Raw genomic sequence first — 18,528 nt, 5'->3', positions numbered from 1 at the left:
TCAGACGGCTGTAAGATCGTTAGTGATAATGTGCATTCCTTATGAGTCTATTCTTTGTATCCTTAGGTCGTCAATATGATCCTGAGAAACTTTTGCCAGTGCATGTTAGGGTCTTGCAGAGGAAACCCTCCTAATAAGTAAGTAATGCAGCGTTTTCTTAAGCCTTACAGATAATGAGTGAGGAAGAGTAAGTAGTAAACAAAAACAACAACTCCCAAATAAATGAGCTGGTAATAAGCGGCAGGAATCCTAACTGGAGAAGCAGGCTGGAGTACTGACATGGAGGTAAAACTATGAACAACTACAAACAGTTTTGAAGCAAAACCCAAATCATTTCAAGTTTATGTGTTATTTTGAATATTTTACTGTTGACATATTTATTAGATAGGCTCTAACTGGCACTATTTTTCCTCAACTTCTCTCTTATTCATCTGTTGTAGGTTTGTAGGCCATGATATCATTCCTATTCAAAACATCAACATTCTCGCCTTTAAGCTAACTTCCACCCAAAAGTTTGAGGCTGACAGATCCCGTCAGTCATGATGTCACCTGTGCCTCGGTGTTGATACTTTTTGTCTCTGCAGACAGAGCCTGTGGGCCTCCAGGTTTGTTGGCATGCTGCTGGGTAGCATACCGTTCCTGTCCAGCCTCTTACACAGACTCTGGGACTTATTTCATAACCAGGTACATAAAGGAACACCTTTCTGTATATCAAGTCTATGTATCTTAAATCTGCAATGGATTTTCATCAGATAAACTTAAAATGAGTTCTTCCATTGATTGCTCCACATCACTCCAACGGTTTAACTCTTCTGTGCAAAAGGGGTCATCGCTGAGTGCAGCACACGTACTCGGTGTAGCAGCATTAGTGGTCCACCTGCACGCCTCCATTCCTCAAAGTCCTCTGGTTCAGCTGGTCCCACACATCCTGCCTAGGCCCGTGCCTGTTGGAGAAGCTCTGAGCCTTGCGCTGGTTTGCAGCACACACACCAGCATGCTTTTCTGTGTCAGGTGAGGTTAGAGACAAATCATTGTAGACTTGTTTTAGAAAATGTCTCTGTGACCATCATGTTAGGATGCGATTGACTCAAAGCCCTCGTGTTGGCTTCAGGCCTGGCTGCTACATGTCCTCACAGTCTTCTTGTTGGTGTCCAGGTTGTGTGTGTCAGCTGTGTGTTACGGGATCTGCAGAGGAGACACACTGCCTCAGCAACAACAACAGGACTACATCATCAACAGCTTTTATAAGAAGGTATGTTATTATGATTGATAATATATAACGAGGAGTTTAAGGGCAGAATGTGCAACATTTAACACATAAATACAGTAGAAATCAAGTACATCCTGTAAATGTCTCTCTGAGTCATGACTGTCTACAATGAGTGTTGTAGACCTACAACAATACTGATTTTAGAGGGGGAAAAACACAGATCACTGTTATGCAGCCAGTTAAAGAAATATGTGACCACACAGAATGGAAATAGATAATTCTTCACCAATATGACCCAGAAGGCCATTTTCTTTAACAGATAACATCTTTTTTTTAAATATGTAACATCATTTTGTACATTGTCAACCATGTATGCTCTGATAAAAAAAACAGAACATACAACATATAAACGTAATGTCAATATGTTACTTAAAGTCAACATGTACACTTACTGTGTTTGTTTAGCTTCTGTACCTCATCCCAAGACTGTTGCCTGAAGCCAGAGGAACTACCGTCACTGCTGGAGGTCCAGTTCGTGAACACCAGGAGGAGAACTTGACCGGTCTGTGGAGCAGCGCCACAGACACCAACAGCACCTGGAGGAAGACCGCCTGGCACCTGTGGAGGCACCCTGCTTTTTGTCAGCTACAACACAAACCACATTATCAGGTAAAGTGGTTCCTGTTTAATTAAGAGCAAATTATAATGTAGTAAGCATCAGAAGCAAATGAGAGGCTTTGAAATATTCACTTTGATGTTAAATTTAACTGATGGATGGATTGTTTGTAAAGTTATTGTTCTCAGAATGGCTGGCCAATGAGCTCCATGTACAGAGAAGTGAAGACGCCCTGTCAGATCCAGAACGGTGAGGCAGAAAACACACTTTCACATGTGCCATTAGACACACAGCATACGAAATGTTTATTCACATGGTAACTTTGTGTGTTTGTGTGAATAAAGTCAGGAGTACCAGCAGTGGGCCTGCTTGGAGCACTACCTGCCTCTTTCAGTGGAGCAGGGAGGCTGTGGAGGAGACATGAAGAACCTGTGCACTCATCTGCTTAGTGCCATCATGGACCAGCAGCACTGGTGGGTGTGTGCATGTTCTTAAAAAGAAAATTGTGTTTGTTATATTTTGTGTTGTAAATGCATGTTGGCTAAAAAAAATGCCTTCACATGTTTTTCTTTTGTGTAGCTGAAGGATACAGACTGGTTTCATTCAGAGGTTGTCCTTTGGGGGGGGGGGTTCTATTTGACAGGAACCTCCAAAAGGACATGATAGTCAAGTTTATGTGTGGAAGTTGGCATGTATGACACCTGAAGCATATGTCGCTGACTGTGTTTAAAAAGTGCCTCTTCATCAGGTATTTAAGGCCCTTTTGGGATAATGCATGTTAAAGTGCTCGACCGTCTCAGACAGGGAACTATTTTAACATAAAGTGTGACATGGCTCCCTTAATTCCATTAGCTTTCTTTTGCATTATTATTAGATATACATGCTTCTCGTGTGTTCTGCATGGTTTCAATGACCGTTTTGTTTCTGGTGGTAAGAGCTGCTCTTGTTTAAAAAAAAAGCATATTTCTCTATTCCTGATAGAATATTTTTAGGCGATTCCACTCTGACCACAGTAATGCAGCCTGGTTGAAAACATTTATATGAAAAGCGACTCATGAGCAGCAGATCTAAGATGATTGGGCCTCCTTACCAACATCTAAGTTTTTCTTGAATCTGTTTTCTCAAGAAGTTCCTGAAAATGAAGCATAAAGAATTTAAATTAAGCAAGACATGATAATTTTGCACTCAGTACTCAAACATGTGTATGTCCTCAGGTGTTTGTAGATTTTGAATTGAGCTAAAAAGAACAAAATCTCGGATAAGAAAAATTTGGGTGAATGTCTTCTTGAACTCTGCGTCATTTAGTTTTGAGATTTTTGAGACTTCATAAAAACGTTAAGTGAATGAGACCATCGACCCCCCCCATGTGTGTGCAGAGTCATGGTCTACACGCGTAGTGCTCTTGTCTTAAAAATTCAGCAGTCCATCATACCCACTTTAATTTTACATTTCGGAAAAATGTAACATATCCATGAATTTTATGTCGACAGCAACGAGAGCCTCGAAAAACTTCATCACAGAGTTTCAGAAACCGGAACCTGTCTGCCAGACATCCTGTCTAGATTACAGGTGTGTACTCTGTATACTGTGTGTGTGTGTGTGTGTGTGTGTGTGTGTGTGTGTGTGTGTGTGTGTGTGTGTGTGTGTGTGTGTGTGTGTGTGTGTGTGTGTGTGTGTGTGTGTGTGTGTGTGTGTGTGTGTGTGTGTGTGTGTGTGTGTGTGTGTGTGTGTGTGTGTGTGTGTGTGTGTGTGTGTGTGTGTGTGTGTGTGTGTGTGTGTGTGTGTGTGTGTGTGTGTGTGTGTGTGTGTGTGTGTGTGTGTGTGTGTGTGTGTGTGTGTGTGTGTGTGTGTGTGTGTGTGTGTGTGTGTCAGTCACATCAGTTCAGCTTACATAAGTAAAAACTGTTGATTACCGTCATGTTTTGGTCTCCAACCTGTGTCTCTTGTGTGAGTGTGTAGGAGCTTGTCTATGAGATGGAAGTGACCGACCTCTCTAGAAGCCGTCGAGGAAGAGCTGATGTGTGTGACTCCCTTTATGAGTTGGTGAATCAGAGATGTTCTCCTCCGGGGACCTCAGCTTCTCCCAGCGTGAGCACCGAGCTCAACCTGCAACACACACTGAACACATGGAACAGGTACACACACACACACACACACACACACACACACATGACTTGAATGTATGGTCACTAAAGATAATGTCTGCATGTTGCAGAGTGCTGCTGGCTCTCCCAGCTGTGTTGATCGTTCATATAAAGACTGAAGGAGGGAGGACAGTTCTGGACTGCAACAAGCTGATTGAACATGTCAACCAGCATCAGGTCATCTGTTGAAATGTTGTATCAATGTTTACCAAATCTGATAAGATGTGCAGTGATTGTGTATGAGAAGTGTCCGCTTAAGTCAAATGTATACTGCTCCCAACCTTACTTCTCTGCTTTCCTCTCCGCTTCATGTAACAGAGGCAGGCGTGTTCTCCAGCTGGTTTGCTGTCTTTCCATCTGACGGCACACCTCCTGAAAGTGAGGACCGCTTTGTTTAAATACAAAAAAAGACTCAAAACAAAATGCGCCTCAGTATGTGTACGAGTTCTGGGTAAAAAATAAACAAGTGATGGAGCTGTCTTTGTTTTTCTCTGCAGGGTGTGTTATGTGCGAGTGTACGTTGTGGTCGCTCAACGGAGGAAGTCAACAGAGGCTGGTCTCAGATCAGTCTACACTGTCCTCTTCTCCTGCTCTCCACAGTGGTAATGTTTGTTCTTCATATAGCTGATGATCTTTATTTACTTATTTACAAGGATGTCCAAGAATCCAGCACAGATTCTTGCAAATATTGTCTGCCAACACAAGTTATATTTACCAAGAAAAACCAGGATGAGATGTAGAAAAGTGTGACTGCCAGGCTTGGTTCTCTGCCTCAACTTTCCTGTCAGATCCAATAATATGATCAGTTTGAACTTTTTAATGATTTGCCTATGTTGGTCTGTACATGTGAAATTAGTATTTTATGATAAAACGCTCATCCTGATGTCTTTAAAAGTAAAACATATCACTCACTATGATTCTTTGCTGCGGAAAATGTAAAGCAAGGCTGGTTCTGCAGTTCTGCTTTGAATCACTTTGTCTGACACCTACCCAGCAGCCTGCAGCAGCAGATATAGGCTTTAAAAAGAACTGTATAGATATGATCAAAGATTGCTTCTTTAGGTCATAGAGAGCCATCAGTTTTCATTTCAGTCTGTTTATAACAGTTAAAGGAGTTTACAGGAGCTTTAACTGAGTTGTCAATGTGTATTTGTTTTGCATGTGTTTGTGTAGCACTGGTGGGAGCGTCTGTCTCCTTTGCTGTTGTCTCTGTGGCGTCGTCTGTGTGATGGAGAGCCTTTGCCAGAGCAGCTGCAGCTCCTCACTGACTGTCACAGCTGGGCATCCAGGTACCAAACCTCATTCTCATTTCTCACTACTTTTTAAAACTATACTGTAACGTACTGTAGGTGTATGGAATAAAGAGAACTTAGTGCCGATTTTGATTGTGTGGTGTTCAGTTTAGAGAAGGATCCGCTGTCGTCGTCACCACCAGTACCTGCAGCTTCAGCTCTGCTGCTGGCCGCCTGCCTCCACTGTGCCTGGCGAGGCTGCGGTTATGACCCACAGGGTTTTAGTGCTGCCATAAATAAGCTGAGACCAGAGAGGACGAAACAGGTGAGCATCAAGAACCAATTCACTTACAAAGAGTCAATGCAAACCAAGGACTGTGTTCATGAAACCTCTGAAAAAATGTAGTTTATAAATGTATGTAGTAAGGTATTTATTTGGTATAATGCTGACTTGATGAACATTGTTGAATTCAAGTCATGCAGGTAATTGCCCGTAGTAATAGTTTGTAAATAATATTCAGTTCAAGAAAAGTAACAAAAAAATTATAAACATAATTGTGGTGAAGTTTTCCACACCACTACACTCGACTGACAGCTTCTGTTCCTTTACAAATAAAAACTTTTGTACACAAACTATGAAGAGCTACATGTTCTTAATTACTTTAAACTACCCTACAGTACATTTGAAGGTGTTAGTGGTTGATTCATTGGTTCATCTATCATTGATTGTATTATGCCTGTTCTGTAAAAAGCTAAAATTTCCTCTGTGTATGTTTCCCACCTCTTGTGAATTTACCTGCTGCTGTATCATTTCTTTCTGCAGGTGGTGGTTCTTCTGTTTTTCCTGTTTGTAAACGACTATCTGTCAGCACTTCTGTTTCCTCAGGTAACTGCCACAAATGATTTCCTCAAACAGGTTATGTTATGTTATGTTTAGGGTGGATGTAGTAAAGGAGTAGGTATTACAGATCTGTATTTCAGCCCCAGCTCGTACCGAATGAGTAACATACATTTAAATTCTGTGGTGCTAGCTGTTGTATTTTGACAGTCTTGTTAGCTGAGTCTGTCTGTTTAGAAGATGAAGTAATCCTCATGTCCTTATCTGTCTGATTACTGCTGTAGGAGAAGAGCCACCAGAAAACCAGGACTTTTTGCACTGAGCTGCTGCGAGTGTTGGTGGACTCAGCTGACTGGCTGCTCATTTTTAATTCAAATGGTATTTCTTCTATTGTCACGTATTGGTTCACTAAGCTGTATACATCATTCTTGTTGCCTGGTAATAATTATTTAGTAGTTTAACTCAATGCCACTAGCTCTGGCATTAAGTTATTTCTATTTTAAATATGTATACATGACTAAATACTGTAACTGGGCTCATTTTTCCCTGGCTCTAGATAAAAATGTTTACCATTTGGTAACCATGGTGACATCAGATGAGTTTACCCGACTGATGCCTTGGGCCTTCTACAGGTAAGTGTTTTTCCAAACATCAAATGTTGTGCCCCATGTGCAGACGCCACAGTCCTCCAATGACAGCCCCGGGTTGAACTCCCACCCTTGGTCATCTACGCCTCCGCCTCCATCCTTGGTTCAAACTCTATGCACTGTCCTGTCTTCTCAGTAAAGGGCATTTAAAGCCAAAACTTTTGGGGGGTTTTTTTAGCTTTTATTTGACAGGACAGCTGAAGAGAGAGAGAAAACCTTGGAAGGAAAGGAGTGGGTGGGTGGGAGGGTGACATGGACTAAAGTGCTTAGATCGGAATTGAACCCACGGCTGCTGCAACAAGGACTTTGTCTGAAAATATGCATTAAAAAAACATTAATTTCAGCTTTGAAAATCTATGTAGATACTTACAGTAATAACATACCTAAGTCTGTCCATGATCAACATTAACATTAGAAAAAGGATAATATAACGGTGTCGTATGCTTAAAAATGTTCACAAATACCTGAACCTACCTTTAATCTGTCTGTGTGTGTTTAGCCTGCTGCTCCAGCAGAGTGCTGAGCTGCGTCAGAGAGCTGTGAGTGGTCCAGGGTTCCTTCATACAGCTGTTCTCTGCTACATCAATCTGCTGGAGCTTTTCCTGGAGGGACACAACCTTACACCAACAACTGAGCACTCTGACCATCAGGTGATCAAGTCATGGTTTTTCTCGGTGTCTAGACGCTGTCACTCAAAGTTGTAACATCACACTTGATGTTAAATCTGTTCATTGTATTGTCAGATGGAGCCTTTCAAGATTCTGAGGCAGGCCAAGCAGTTTCTTCTGAGAGCGATTTCACGGACGTCTCCATCTGCTCTGTCCGCCAGCCAACTCGCACAGGTTACACACACAAACACATCGTATAAATCTGTATTGTGCCTCCTGGTAAAATCTTTTATCAAGGACACCTCCCTCAAACTGTATTTTTTATCCCTGCTTTATTGTGTTTCCTGGTCCAGCTGCAGTCTCAGTGTGCAGACCTGGACCCAGAGGTGGCAGCAGCTCTCTCTGTGCAGCTCGACCCTCAAAGCCTCAGCCCCGAGATGGACTTCCTGTAAACAGCTACACACTCATGTTCAATCAAAGACGTTATCTAAAGTGATCAGTTAAATATACTTTACAGAAACGTCTCCCCTTTTCAATTGTACAGCCGTTTGTTCAAATGTTAATCTATTTTACGTCCCACAGACACATGTACCTGTTGTGATATTTATTCAACTGTTCAGATTTAAACAGGAAAGAGTCAAAAACTGTTTATACACAGCTTTGTAAAAAAAAAGTTAACATTTATTCACATTATAGACACAGTACTTTATAACACACATGTACATCTGAAGCCCTTTCCACTGTTTACAACACAGACTCAGCATTGTAACAAGTTCATAAAAAACAGTGACTTAATAAAACTGAATGTCTGAGGAAATGATTCTGTGTAACTCTCTGCACTGCGAGGATGTTACATGATTACAATATTGCATTATCTGACTAACACTGAAGCAGTTTCTATCCGCTGGATGCTGCATTGTACTTCAGCTGTGAAATCAAAATGAGTGCATGGATTCATTTAGTCCACATGAAGTGTAAATTCATCTTTACATCACACCTGTAACACCTCAGATGTAGCTGTCGTCCCCTCAAGTTATAATACTGAAGTCTCATGAAATCAAACCATTTTATACACTTTTTACAGAAAAGACACTTTATGTGTTCACTTATTACTTATTATAATTATCTCCAACTCCACAAGGGAACAATCTTCAGGACAATTAAATACATTATTGACTGAATGTGTAATATAACAACACAATGTTTACGTAGCTGCACCTTTAAATGATCTACTTCTCAAAAATGAACAGAAATCTAAAGGATTACAACTTTCAAAGCCAGAATAAGGTTTGTGAAGTCTTTTCTGCTTTCAGATAGTTGACTGTTTACGGTTGAACCCTCTCAAGTTCATATACCTGCTGACACAGAAACTATGAGATCCTGAATGGCCCTCCATCATCAGGTTGCACAGACATGTTTTGTCAATGTTATATCTGAAGAAGAGCCTCCTGCTTCCCAAACAAACAGCTTAAAATACCTGACGACAATAAAATGTTGAATTTTGGAATGACAGATTGGATCCTTGAAATATATTAGAAGAAAAAGCAGATCTTTTCCAACCTTAGCCCACAGTTTGCATGTTTTTTCTTGCATCTTCAAGTTCAGGGCTGCACAGTGATGCAGGGGTTGGCAGGACGGTTCCTGGTTGGAATTAGGGGTCGACCAATATTGTTTTTTTTAGGGCCGATTATTAGTTTATGAGACCGATAAATGATAGTTAGAACTGATATACATTTACTGTATAAAAATAATTGGACAAAATTTAGAATTCAGAAACTAACAAACGCCAGCACTAAACTTTTATTTAATTGCTCAACTTGAGTTTCTCCTGCTTTAGGCTGCTCTCGTCTCTGTGCATGTCAGTGGAACACAGGCTTCAGTGTTGATTGGCTATTATCGTGTGACGTCTAGCCAATCAGATAGTGTTGTGGGCGGCACATTGGGTGAGACAGAGTGGAGTTTGAAAACAGACCCAGATGGAAAGACACACCTGCAGCGAAGCCAAAATCGTTAGAATAAAACGGTGATACTGTCTGATAATCAGCCAAATGCAAAATATCGGCCTCCGATAATCAGCCAGGTCGATAATCTGTCAGCCCCTAGTTTGAGTAATTGGCTTGTTTGCATGCTCTCGCTGTGCCTGAATGGGTTCACTCTGGATACCCTGTAGTCCTCCCATTGTCCAGACACGCTTTTTTAGATTAATTAGTGCCTGAAGTGCCCAGAAGTTTGAGTGACAGGTAATTGTTTTTTCTCTGTATGTCAGCCCTGTGATTGACAGGCGACCAGTCCAGGCTTTACCCCGCCTCTTAACCAATGACAGCTGTGATCTGTTCCAGACCCCAGCAACCCCTATAGAGATGAGAAGTATAGATATCCGATTATGGATAGATATTTAAGTGTTGGAACTGCTCACGCTGAATGCATTAACCAGCAGCCATTAAACTGTCTATAAGCACGATGTATGCAAAATAATCCCTTGTGGCAAATGCACCTGAACAATGTACATCCACTACAAGAGTTTTTAACACTACAGGTTCAGATTGTTATTTTAAGTGTCTGACAACAAGAAATAATTTATTGTTTGAGGGCAAATAGATGTTGGAACCAGAAACGGCTGTTACATCGCATTCTTTAAAGCCACCGGACTCCACTGAAAAACAACAACAGTCATTTTACATCACAGAATACAGGAAATGCTGCCTTGATTAATACATTTTAGAAAAGGTTCAGATTCAAGCATCATCTGTTTTGTGGGTAAGAAATTGTTTCACTCAAAACAAGTTCGGAGGCTTTAAAGAAGGCAAAATGGCTCATCTGGTTTCCTGAAAAATGCTTCACGCTTTCACAAAAACTTAATTTAGATTCCAACATATAAAAGAATAGTCCAGGTTTTTAAGATACCCAATTACCCTTTAAGAGCTGCCCATAAGATAATCTAATTGACACAAGCCTGGTCAACATCCTCTGAATTATAAGTTAATGTCGAAGCAAACTGGAATATGAAATTTGACTTTGACATTATGATACAAAAGCTAAGCTAAAATGCTACATCGATAAAGAACTGAGCCAGTTCTCTATAGGTCGGTGAAGTCAGAAGCTGACCATCGCTGTCCAAGTGCTGAACCTGAAAATCTGGAAACTACAGCAAAGATCTTCAGGACTGGTCCCTTCCCCACAGTTTATGTACTCTTGCAGCAGATCTGTACTCGGAGCCCCTGCTGTCATCTGTCCTGGTCTTGCTGAACCACCTCCCCGGTCAGAGTGATGGTGTGCAGGTTGGCATAGAGCGGCTGCTGCGGCTGGCTGCTGCCTCTCTGACCCTCGGCCTGAGTCAGCGGGTGAACCATAGACATGTGTACATTCAGGTTATGGGCCTTTTCGAAGCGTTTTCCACACATCAGACACGCAAATTCCAAGTCAGCCTCCGCCTTGTGTTTGGTCATGTGGTATTTTAGCGATGCACGCTGGCGACACTGGAAACCACACACCTCACATCTAGAGGGGAAGAAAACAACCTGTCAACATTTCCAGTGTGCCCTCTGTCTTTTTTCTGCTCTTTAAATTGAATAACTCATTTTTAAATCTAATTTGTATTTATTTTATGGCAGCATACATAGACAGTACTTACTGGAGTGGCTTGGCCCCTGAATGTCTCATCTGGTGAACTGAAAGGTGTTTTCTTTGTTTGAACGTTTGGCCGCACTGGTCACAAATGTAGTTCCTCTCCTCTGTACTCACAGATCAAATGAAGCACATGACAAACCATGCATCAACACCTCAAACTACCAGGGTTATGTTTTTGTCAAACATTTGGTAATATACAGCTCTGGAGAAAATGTAAAGACTACTCAGCACCATGACATGCATGAAAGTCATTTAATTCAAGTGTCTGCTGAATTTCAACCCAGGACCATCTGTTTCTTTTTACAAAACGAGGTATTGATTTGGTGATCATCTTACAAGCCATCGAAAGACAAGCTACTTGAGTTTCTGCGTCTAATGAGTCATAATATCACCTGACAGTAATGTGAAAACTGGTGGAGAGCATGCCAAGAGACAAGAAATCTGTAATTCAAAACCAGCTTTGTTAGGCTAGATATTGATTTCTGAACTCTTCATACGGGAAATTATTAGTATTTAGTTATTTGAATACAAATAGGAAAACGTTTTTTGTTTCTCTTAATTTTTCCCAGAGCTGTATGGATCATGATGCAGGCTTTAAATTCAACAACAAAAAACATTTTTTTAAATCAAATTAAAGGAAAACTGTATAAAGAACACAGCAACATATACACAATACACATAATCAATATAATGCTCGGATAATCTTTTCAGAAAGACACAGAGTCTGAAAAGAAACTTAAATCTTGGTGTTGAACTCACCTGTGTGGATGAGCTTGATGTGTCGCTGCAGGTAGCGGTCGATCATAAAAACCTTGTTGCAGCCGGGATGAGGACAGGGTCGCTGTCTCATCTCCTCATGATGCTCCTTGATGTGCTTCTAAAAACCCCACAATTGAATAGAAGCTGTCATACAACTGGCAACTTTATAAACACTTTCAAATTCAATAAACAGATGTTAATTTATCCTTCTTAATGGTAGTAAGGTTGCATTGTCTTCATTACAGCATTGTGTGCAATAATGAAGAGGCCGCTGTTATACGGTCACCTCAGTGACTGCACTGATGAGTTTACTACAAAGACTGTCATTCTGTTAAAACAGCTCAGGTGTGGTTCTGATGTTTGACACTTCTCATGTTGGTTTGGACTACATATTACCATCTTACAATAAAAGCTTTAACACATCTTCAACATCCAGTGAAGGATTATGGTTTCATCTTTTCTTATTCAACATAAGTAATTTACTTTTTCTGCACATGAAATGTCTTTTTCAAACAGAAAATTTAATTAAATGAACTTTGTATAGGATACTAAATACTAACCTCTGATAGTAATAAACATCATTATTCATCCAGTGAAAGTTGATGCATCGCACTAAGTTGGCACCTTTGAACAGACCTTTCCAGTTCGAATGTTTTTCTAAAGATATTTTTGCGTTTATTAGATAGGGCAGCTGAAGAGAGACAGGAATTATTGAGAGGAGAGAGTGGAGGATGACATACAGCAAAGGGCTGAGTTCAGATTTGAAACCACCGGTTGCTGGGACGAGGACTATAGCCCCCGTACATTGGGCGCGCAGCATAACCCCTAGGCTACCGGCGCCCCTAGTTCTAAAGTTTTGGAGAAAAATGATGACTTCCTGCCGGCTCCAAGAATCTGATTCACTCTTGCTCTAATTACTCTACCTTTTGGTTTCAGTTGCATAAAGTAATAACCATTATTATTATTTCTAGTTTTTAAATGTAGGTAGTTACACACATTAAGATTTTTTTCTCATAGTCCACTGCACAGCTCCTACATTGCACCTTTTGTACATTTTGTGTTTTTTATTTTACATTTTTTAAATTCTATTTTATATATTGTAATAGCTTCTTATACTGTACTATTAAGTTGTTGCTAGTTCTGCTTTATTTCCTTCTTAATTGTTCAGCATCAATACACCAAGTCAAATTCCTTGTATGTGTAAATGTACTTGGCAATAAACCCCAATTCTGATTCTTATTCTGTGCCACCATCAGGACTATTAGTCTGCAATGCCACTTTACGAAGTTTGCCTTTTAACTGGACCTACATAGGAAGAAGAACTACCAGGGAATCAGCAGAAGAACAATTACAGAACCTGTTTCACTAAATACATTTTGAAAGTCTGAGTGAAGTCTCACCTTCAAACCGTCAGGAGCCCTGTAGACGGCTGTGCAGCCCTGATAAGGACACTTGTAGATGTTGGGCAGCTCCTCTCTTAAAATAAAAACACAACAGCATTACTAGAGTTATATTAGTTAATGGACATGTTAACCAAACAAGTTATCAAAATGGACTAAAATACATGAAACAAAGCTTGGACTTCAATTTCAACAGAGTGCAATGTGCTTCTAAGTTGGATGGACAACACACTCTTATGCTGAGATATGTCTATGTATGTAGAAAAGGTAAGATTCAAGTTCAATCAAATGTGCCGACTTACGCTTTGGGTTTGAACTTGTTTTTCCAGCCGGGTTTAGGTCCGGGTTTCTTTTTGATTTTGGGCTCCTCCAGGACTTTTGGGCTTTTTTTTCTCTTAGGGACAGTCACCCTGTGAGCTCTGGGGGGGGGAGATGATTATTGTCACATTCAGCCCACTTTAGCTGTTTAAAAAGTAACAACAAAGTTTTGCTGAAGAATATCTACGCCCACCTCTTGTCTGAATACGGCTCGAACAACTCATCGTCTGATAAACCCGCTTTTCTTCTCTCCTCGAACTCGTCCTCTGAGATCCCCCTGAAAAAAACACAGAAAACCATGTTCTCGATGTCCTGGCCTAACCTCCATCTCATCTCTTGAACGGCGGAGATGCACCCTGAAACTACATTGGTGTTCATACAACAAGAACAAAGAGTGACACAAACCTGTCAGACAGATCACTGTCAGCCACTCTTTCCAGCAGCTGGGTTTGAGGAGTGGACAGCGCCCCCACAGGACCTGTAAAAACTGAAAGAGGGAAACCACAACTATGAGTCAATGGTTGATACAAACAAACAGATACAATAATTCATCGTGATGAGTTTCAATCATCTGGGTCTCTACTGGATGTGTTTACATCTACTGAGTAATCAAAATGCAAAAGTTCTAGTGTTGCATTAGTAAAAATCAAACCATGATACCTGTTACGATACCACATCAACAAAAATAGAAGTCTGCACTGAAATTTGAGAAATGTTGTCAAACTTTTGCTCCTTTCTGTAAGCTTTAGCATAGCTTTGATACTGTACGCGCTTAACAGTGAACCTGCTGGTAAACAATCAGAAAATATGAAATGAATGTCTTTAACAGCTTTCTTTTCATTAGCGTTGCTCGCTGTTACGGCTGTATGTTTCCCTGCACTGTTTGTCCCTTCTCCCTTTCTGTTCTCCAGCCCAGGTGAAGCAACTAATTGCACAACGAGGCACACCTGGCCTCAGTGCTTAAGAGCACAGTGCTGGCTGCAGAAAGAGAGTCATTTGGAGTTGGGACTGCTGTGCCTCTGAGTCAGGGATTGTCTGTTGTGTTTTGTTATCATTAAGTTTAAGTTATTGTAATAAATCCCTTCTTTTTGACTTTGTTAAGGTGTTATAAGTATTTTAACGGGTCAATTTGTGTATTGTTGTTAGCCCCATAGGGCCGCCTTATGGTAGGGTGTAACACTCGCCCTCTTCACTTTCCTCTTATGTCACTCAACGGACGATGCTCTCACTCGTTTCACTATCGACGGCTTTGGATTAAAAATACGACTGTAGATCCGTAGATTTCTTATCAGTTCTTTTTGGTAATATTGAACATAAAAATAATGGAGCCTTTGTGACATTGTGACACATGCGGTATTGAAAGATACCTTAGTATCGAAGAACGTTAACAGCCGTACTTGGTTCTGTCACTATTTTTCTAAATGGATAAAATAACAGTTATTAATGGGACCATACTAAGGTACACAGAAGACTGTTCTCTTAATAAACAAATAACTTTAGTTTAACATTATTATTATATATCATTTTGCCACTTTTAGTGCAGGAGAGTGTCTGCTCAGATGTGATCTTCTGCAGATGGTGATGAGAGTCAGAGGGCACTTTGCTGGACAGAAATAACCGAGCGTTGTTTTCAGCATTACATAGTCTGTAAAAAGATTTTTATACCAGCACATATTGGGAGGGATATAAAAAAAGTTTTCTTTTAGTTGTATTTTCTTTGATTGCATACGGTAATGTGATGTTGCTCACGGCATTACAATGACTTCCCAGTCTTTGATTTCATTGATCAACACCAATGTCAGATTTACTTTTTTGGTTTGGCTTAAAGTTCCTGTGAGGAGTTTTTATATGATTATGGAACGGAGCCAAATTAAAATTGATGCTACAAAAGCAAACATTATTACACATATTCATTATTTGTATCTGCTGCTGTGGGATCATCAGATGTAGTGATTTATAGCACGCTGCCTTTTTATTTAAACATTTTGCACTGAAAAGATTCTCAGTGCAAAGAAACAAGAGGCAGACCTTTGTTCTGAGGGGGCGACAAAAAGACTCTGTATGACTCACACCCTCTCGGACCCTGGGACTCTCAGTCTCACCTTCAGTGTTGCTGCTCCAGTCTGCCATCACTGAGCTCTGAGTCTGTGCTGGGACTGCAGGTGAGATGTGTTGAGGCAGACTTCCCACTGGAGTCTTTCCATACCTGCTGGCTTGCTCTTCTTCATCGCCCTCGTCCTCCTGTTCCTCCTCCTCTGACATCACCCTCTCACCGTTACCAGTCCCTAATGCTTCGGTGCTGAGGTTATAAGTGTACCCTGGGTTTGTAGCAGTTGTGCACTGAGTGTCCATGATGTATCTGTGACCATCAACACAGCCCCAAACGGCCTTCACAGAGCCCCAGCACTGGCCCTCCAGCACCTCCTTCAGGTCGGGGCAGAAGTGGCAGCCCTCTCCGTGGTGATGAGCCCAGGAAACTAGACTGTGGAGGCACTTTGGGTCCGAGCTAAAGGAAGGTGGTGCTAAAAGAAGAAAGCAGAATGTGTTTCTGTCAATTGGGATGACCTGTGTTGTACTCAGAAGAAGAGAATGGACTTTTTATTTATTTTTTTTACCTTTTGAGCTTTGGCTCACTGAGGATTCTGGACACTTTGCGTTCTTCCTGAAAAAAAAAAAAAAAAACAGCTGATAGTAATTCTAGTTTTTTTTGCCTTAGTTTTTGGAAAACCCCACAATAAATACAAACTTTGAAGGCGGACTTACTGGCTTTTGAGATTCTCTTTCCCCACTGGCGGGAGGTTGACTCTCTGCAGAAACCTGATCAGGATGCTGTGGCACTTGTAGAACTTGGCGTGGCATTTCTTACAGATGAACTCTGAAAGCCGGGGGTCACGGTCCAATTGAACGCCGACCAGTCGCTGGAAGTCTGTGTGGAATAAAAGGGGCGACTGAACCACAGAGTCGGATTCATCCTCGCCAATATCAACAGAATCCCGAGGCCACTTGTCGAAGGCGTGCCGCAGGCTGCGCGGAGAAAACTTCCCGTGGCAGAGGCGACAGATAGCTGCTGACAGTCGACCTGCAATGACATACATCAGATTATGTTTTTTTTCTTACTGGTAGTCATGTTTAGTAAGGAACATAAACTTGTAAATGGACGTAATTTGTAACGTGTCTGATGGTACTACTTGTGTCTCCTGTTTGCAATGTCAACTCCTTACGAGACAAAAAAAACCCAGCACATTAGGACTGACACAAAGACACTCACCTGAGGGTCTGGACATGCTCCCTGGATGTGTTTGTGTGTCGTCAGCTGCTGTAACACTGAAGTCTGAGTCGGCAGTTTTGTCTTTTGCAGTGTTTTCATGATAGAAACCATCTGTGGTTACAGGGACAGTCTTCCGCAGTCTCCCTCTGCTTCCAGTCTGCCTCTTCTCCCCGCTCACTGTGGTCTTTGTCGTGCTAGTCTGCCCTGAAGTTTCCGACTTTGGACGTCTACTTTTCTTCTTCATAATTTATTATTTTCTTTGACTCTCAGCAGCTGATCCTGATGATGGAGCACTGCAGCCTGTACTGCTAAAAAGATGTACAAATTAAGACAAGCTCCAATGTGTTTATTTCCGTTTTTTATCTGTTTGAATTATATAACACAATTTAATAAAACATATGTTGCTTTTCAGTAATTTCGTCATGTTTTATTTATTACATTTTTAAAGATTGTCTATTGAAGGGACAGGACAGTGGAAAGATTCTGAAACTAACAAAATTGCACAGCTAAAAATTCATGAGCAGGTGGACGAGTGGTTAGTTTGTGTGCCCTATGTACAGAGGCTGCAGCCCTTGAAAAAGAAAATGAAAAAACACTTAAGCAATGCCTGAGTAATGCATAACTCATGGTGAGTTTCTGGTGTTCACCATTAACAAATTATCAGGTCGCCATCACTGACATGATCGGTTAATAATCTATCAATCATTCTGTGAGGACATTTTGTCTTGTGATGATTTTTTTGGGCACATCATGTGGACAAGGTGGTTACTCATATGTCTTTTTAATGTTTTAAGGGGTTAATTTTCTCTCACAGTGAATCTTTGCCATGATAAATGAAAAATAAAAGCTGTTTTGCAGCGTGCAGTGGCTCAAATTGTTTGACAGCAACTCCCGGGCAGCAGGTTTCAATCATTAATGAAAGTATACTGAACAAATCGATCTTATTTCTGATGATCCTGTTTGCTTTTGCAGTTTATAAATAGACACCACTGTTAATTTAGCTTTAAAAAATGTAAATCAATAGTCACATTTATATGTATTTGATATTAATAGCATTACTACAGTTACCTAAAACTATGCCAAAGCTGCATAGATTCTCAGCCTCTTGGACATCCATGGGTCATATTTATTAAAAGATTAGATCGTAAAGTATAACAAATACAGCGTCATATATAAACTCTTCTCATACTTGAAGAGTAATATAATGTAATATAATATATAAACTCTTCTCACACTTGAAGAGTAATATATAATATAATGTAATATATAAAACTTAATGTATTACTGGTTAGCATAAAAAAACACTCCTCATCAAATATTACATCACGAGTCAACCTTAAGTTTGTATCTGTTCCTTTATCATTATTTTGGTATAATATGTAATAGTTAATAGTTTATTTAAACAACATAACAGTTTTTAAAGTCATGGAGAAACATTTAAAAAACAAGTTGAATAATAAACCATTCAAAGACTATTTAATAAGCTAAATAAATTATTCTCACATTAAAGTCATTGTCCGTATCCACAGTCAACCTGAAATGTCTATGTATTTAATTTAAAACAAACAGATAGGTCTGAAATCTTCTTTAAACAACACGACTGTGTGTCCTCTTGCAGGTGTTAATGCAGGTAGCTAACGTTAGCTGTTAGCATGAGCAGAAAAGATGCGTTTTCTGACTAGTGTGTAAAAATGTGAAAATGCATGACCCTTATGACAAATGCATTTCCTACCGTGGATTAATACGAGTCCTAGAACTTGGAACTCATGTTGTTTCTCGTATAAAACATTGTTTTCATGAGCCAGAAAGACAGCTCTGTGTGGCTCCAGCGCTGCTCCCAGATGTAAACATTAAAACCCGG

The 18,528-nt window shown here is 40.5% G+C and overlaps 3 protein-coding genes across 5 annotated transcripts in view; 1 reads left to right on the top strand and 2 right to left on the bottom strand.

Annotated features, from left to right (window-relative positions):
• Positions 1 to 8,112, top strand: part of LOC132973154 (Fanconi anemia group A protein) — a 20,661-nt gene extending 12,549 nt beyond the window's left edge. The window contains exons 23-42 of the mRNA XM_061036426.1: positions 67 to 137; positions 585 to 684; positions 824 to 1,011; positions 1,156 to 1,252; positions 1,676 to 1,879; positions 2,002 to 2,075; positions 2,171 to 2,299; positions 3,317 to 3,395; positions 3,786 to 3,961; positions 4,042 to 4,147; positions 4,289 to 4,348; positions 4,468 to 4,572; positions 5,144 to 5,259; positions 5,371 to 5,527; positions 6,026 to 6,088; positions 6,325 to 6,418; positions 6,597 to 6,672; positions 7,187 to 7,337; positions 7,431 to 7,529; positions 7,649 to 8,112. Of these exons, the coding sequence (XP_060892409.1) occupies positions 67 to 137; positions 585 to 684; positions 824 to 1,011; positions 1,156 to 1,252; positions 1,676 to 1,879; positions 2,002 to 2,075; positions 2,171 to 2,299; positions 3,317 to 3,395; positions 3,786 to 3,961; positions 4,042 to 4,147; positions 4,289 to 4,348; positions 4,468 to 4,572; positions 5,144 to 5,259; positions 5,371 to 5,527; positions 6,026 to 6,088; positions 6,325 to 6,418; positions 6,597 to 6,672; positions 7,187 to 7,337; positions 7,431 to 7,529; positions 7,649 to 7,747 (2,244 nt within the window). The 3' untranslated portion in view covers positions 7,748 to 8,112. The remainder of the gene's footprint in view (positions 1 to 66; positions 138 to 584; positions 685 to 823; positions 1,012 to 1,155; positions 1,253 to 1,675; positions 1,880 to 2,001; positions 2,076 to 2,170; positions 2,300 to 3,316; positions 3,396 to 3,785; positions 3,962 to 4,041; positions 4,148 to 4,288; positions 4,349 to 4,467; positions 4,573 to 5,143; positions 5,260 to 5,370; positions 5,528 to 6,025; positions 6,089 to 6,324; positions 6,419 to 6,596; positions 6,673 to 7,186; positions 7,338 to 7,430; positions 7,530 to 7,648) is intronic.
• The window catches only part of si:dkey-238o13.4 (uncharacterized protein LOC560780 homolog), a 171,544-nt gene that overhangs the window by 99,872 nt on the left and 53,144 nt on the right, over positions 1 to 18,528 (bottom strand). The window lies entirely within an intron of this gene.
• znf276 (zinc finger protein 276) lies at positions 7,961 to 18,528 on the bottom strand. Of its 3 annotated transcripts, none has more exons than XM_061036428.1 (12): positions 18,400 to 18,528; positions 16,668 to 16,972; positions 16,163 to 16,478; positions 16,015 to 16,061; positions 15,502 to 15,921; positions 13,805 to 13,886; positions 13,593 to 13,676; positions 13,384 to 13,500; positions 13,082 to 13,157; positions 11,682 to 11,799; positions 10,927 to 11,026; positions 7,961 to 10,793 (listed from the first exon to the last, which is right to left on the bottom strand). In XM_061036428.1, exons 2-12 carry the CDS (start codon positions 16,909 to 16,911, stop codon positions 10,520 to 10,522), a joined length of 1,878 nt encoding a protein of 625 aa, XP_060892411.1. In that variant the 5' UTR covers positions 16,912 to 16,972; positions 18,400 to 18,528; the 3' UTR covers positions 7,961 to 10,519. The 3 variants fall into 3 exon arrangements, with proteins under 3 accessions (XP_060892411.1, XP_060892410.1, XP_060892412.1); XM_061036427.1 differs by having other exon boundaries at positions 16,668 to 16,975; positions 18,400 to 18,510; XM_061036429.1 differs by having other exon boundaries at positions 16,668 to 16,967; positions 18,400 to 18,510.

Source organism: Labrus mixtus, chromosome 4 (assembly GCF_963584025.1).
Source record: "Labrus mixtus chromosome 4, fLabMix1.1, whole genome shotgun sequence".
Taxonomy (NCBI): Eukaryota; Metazoa; Chordata; class Actinopteri; order Labriformes; family Labridae; genus Labrus; species Labrus mixtus.
This window is presented reverse-complemented; position numbering and strand designations above follow the sequence as displayed.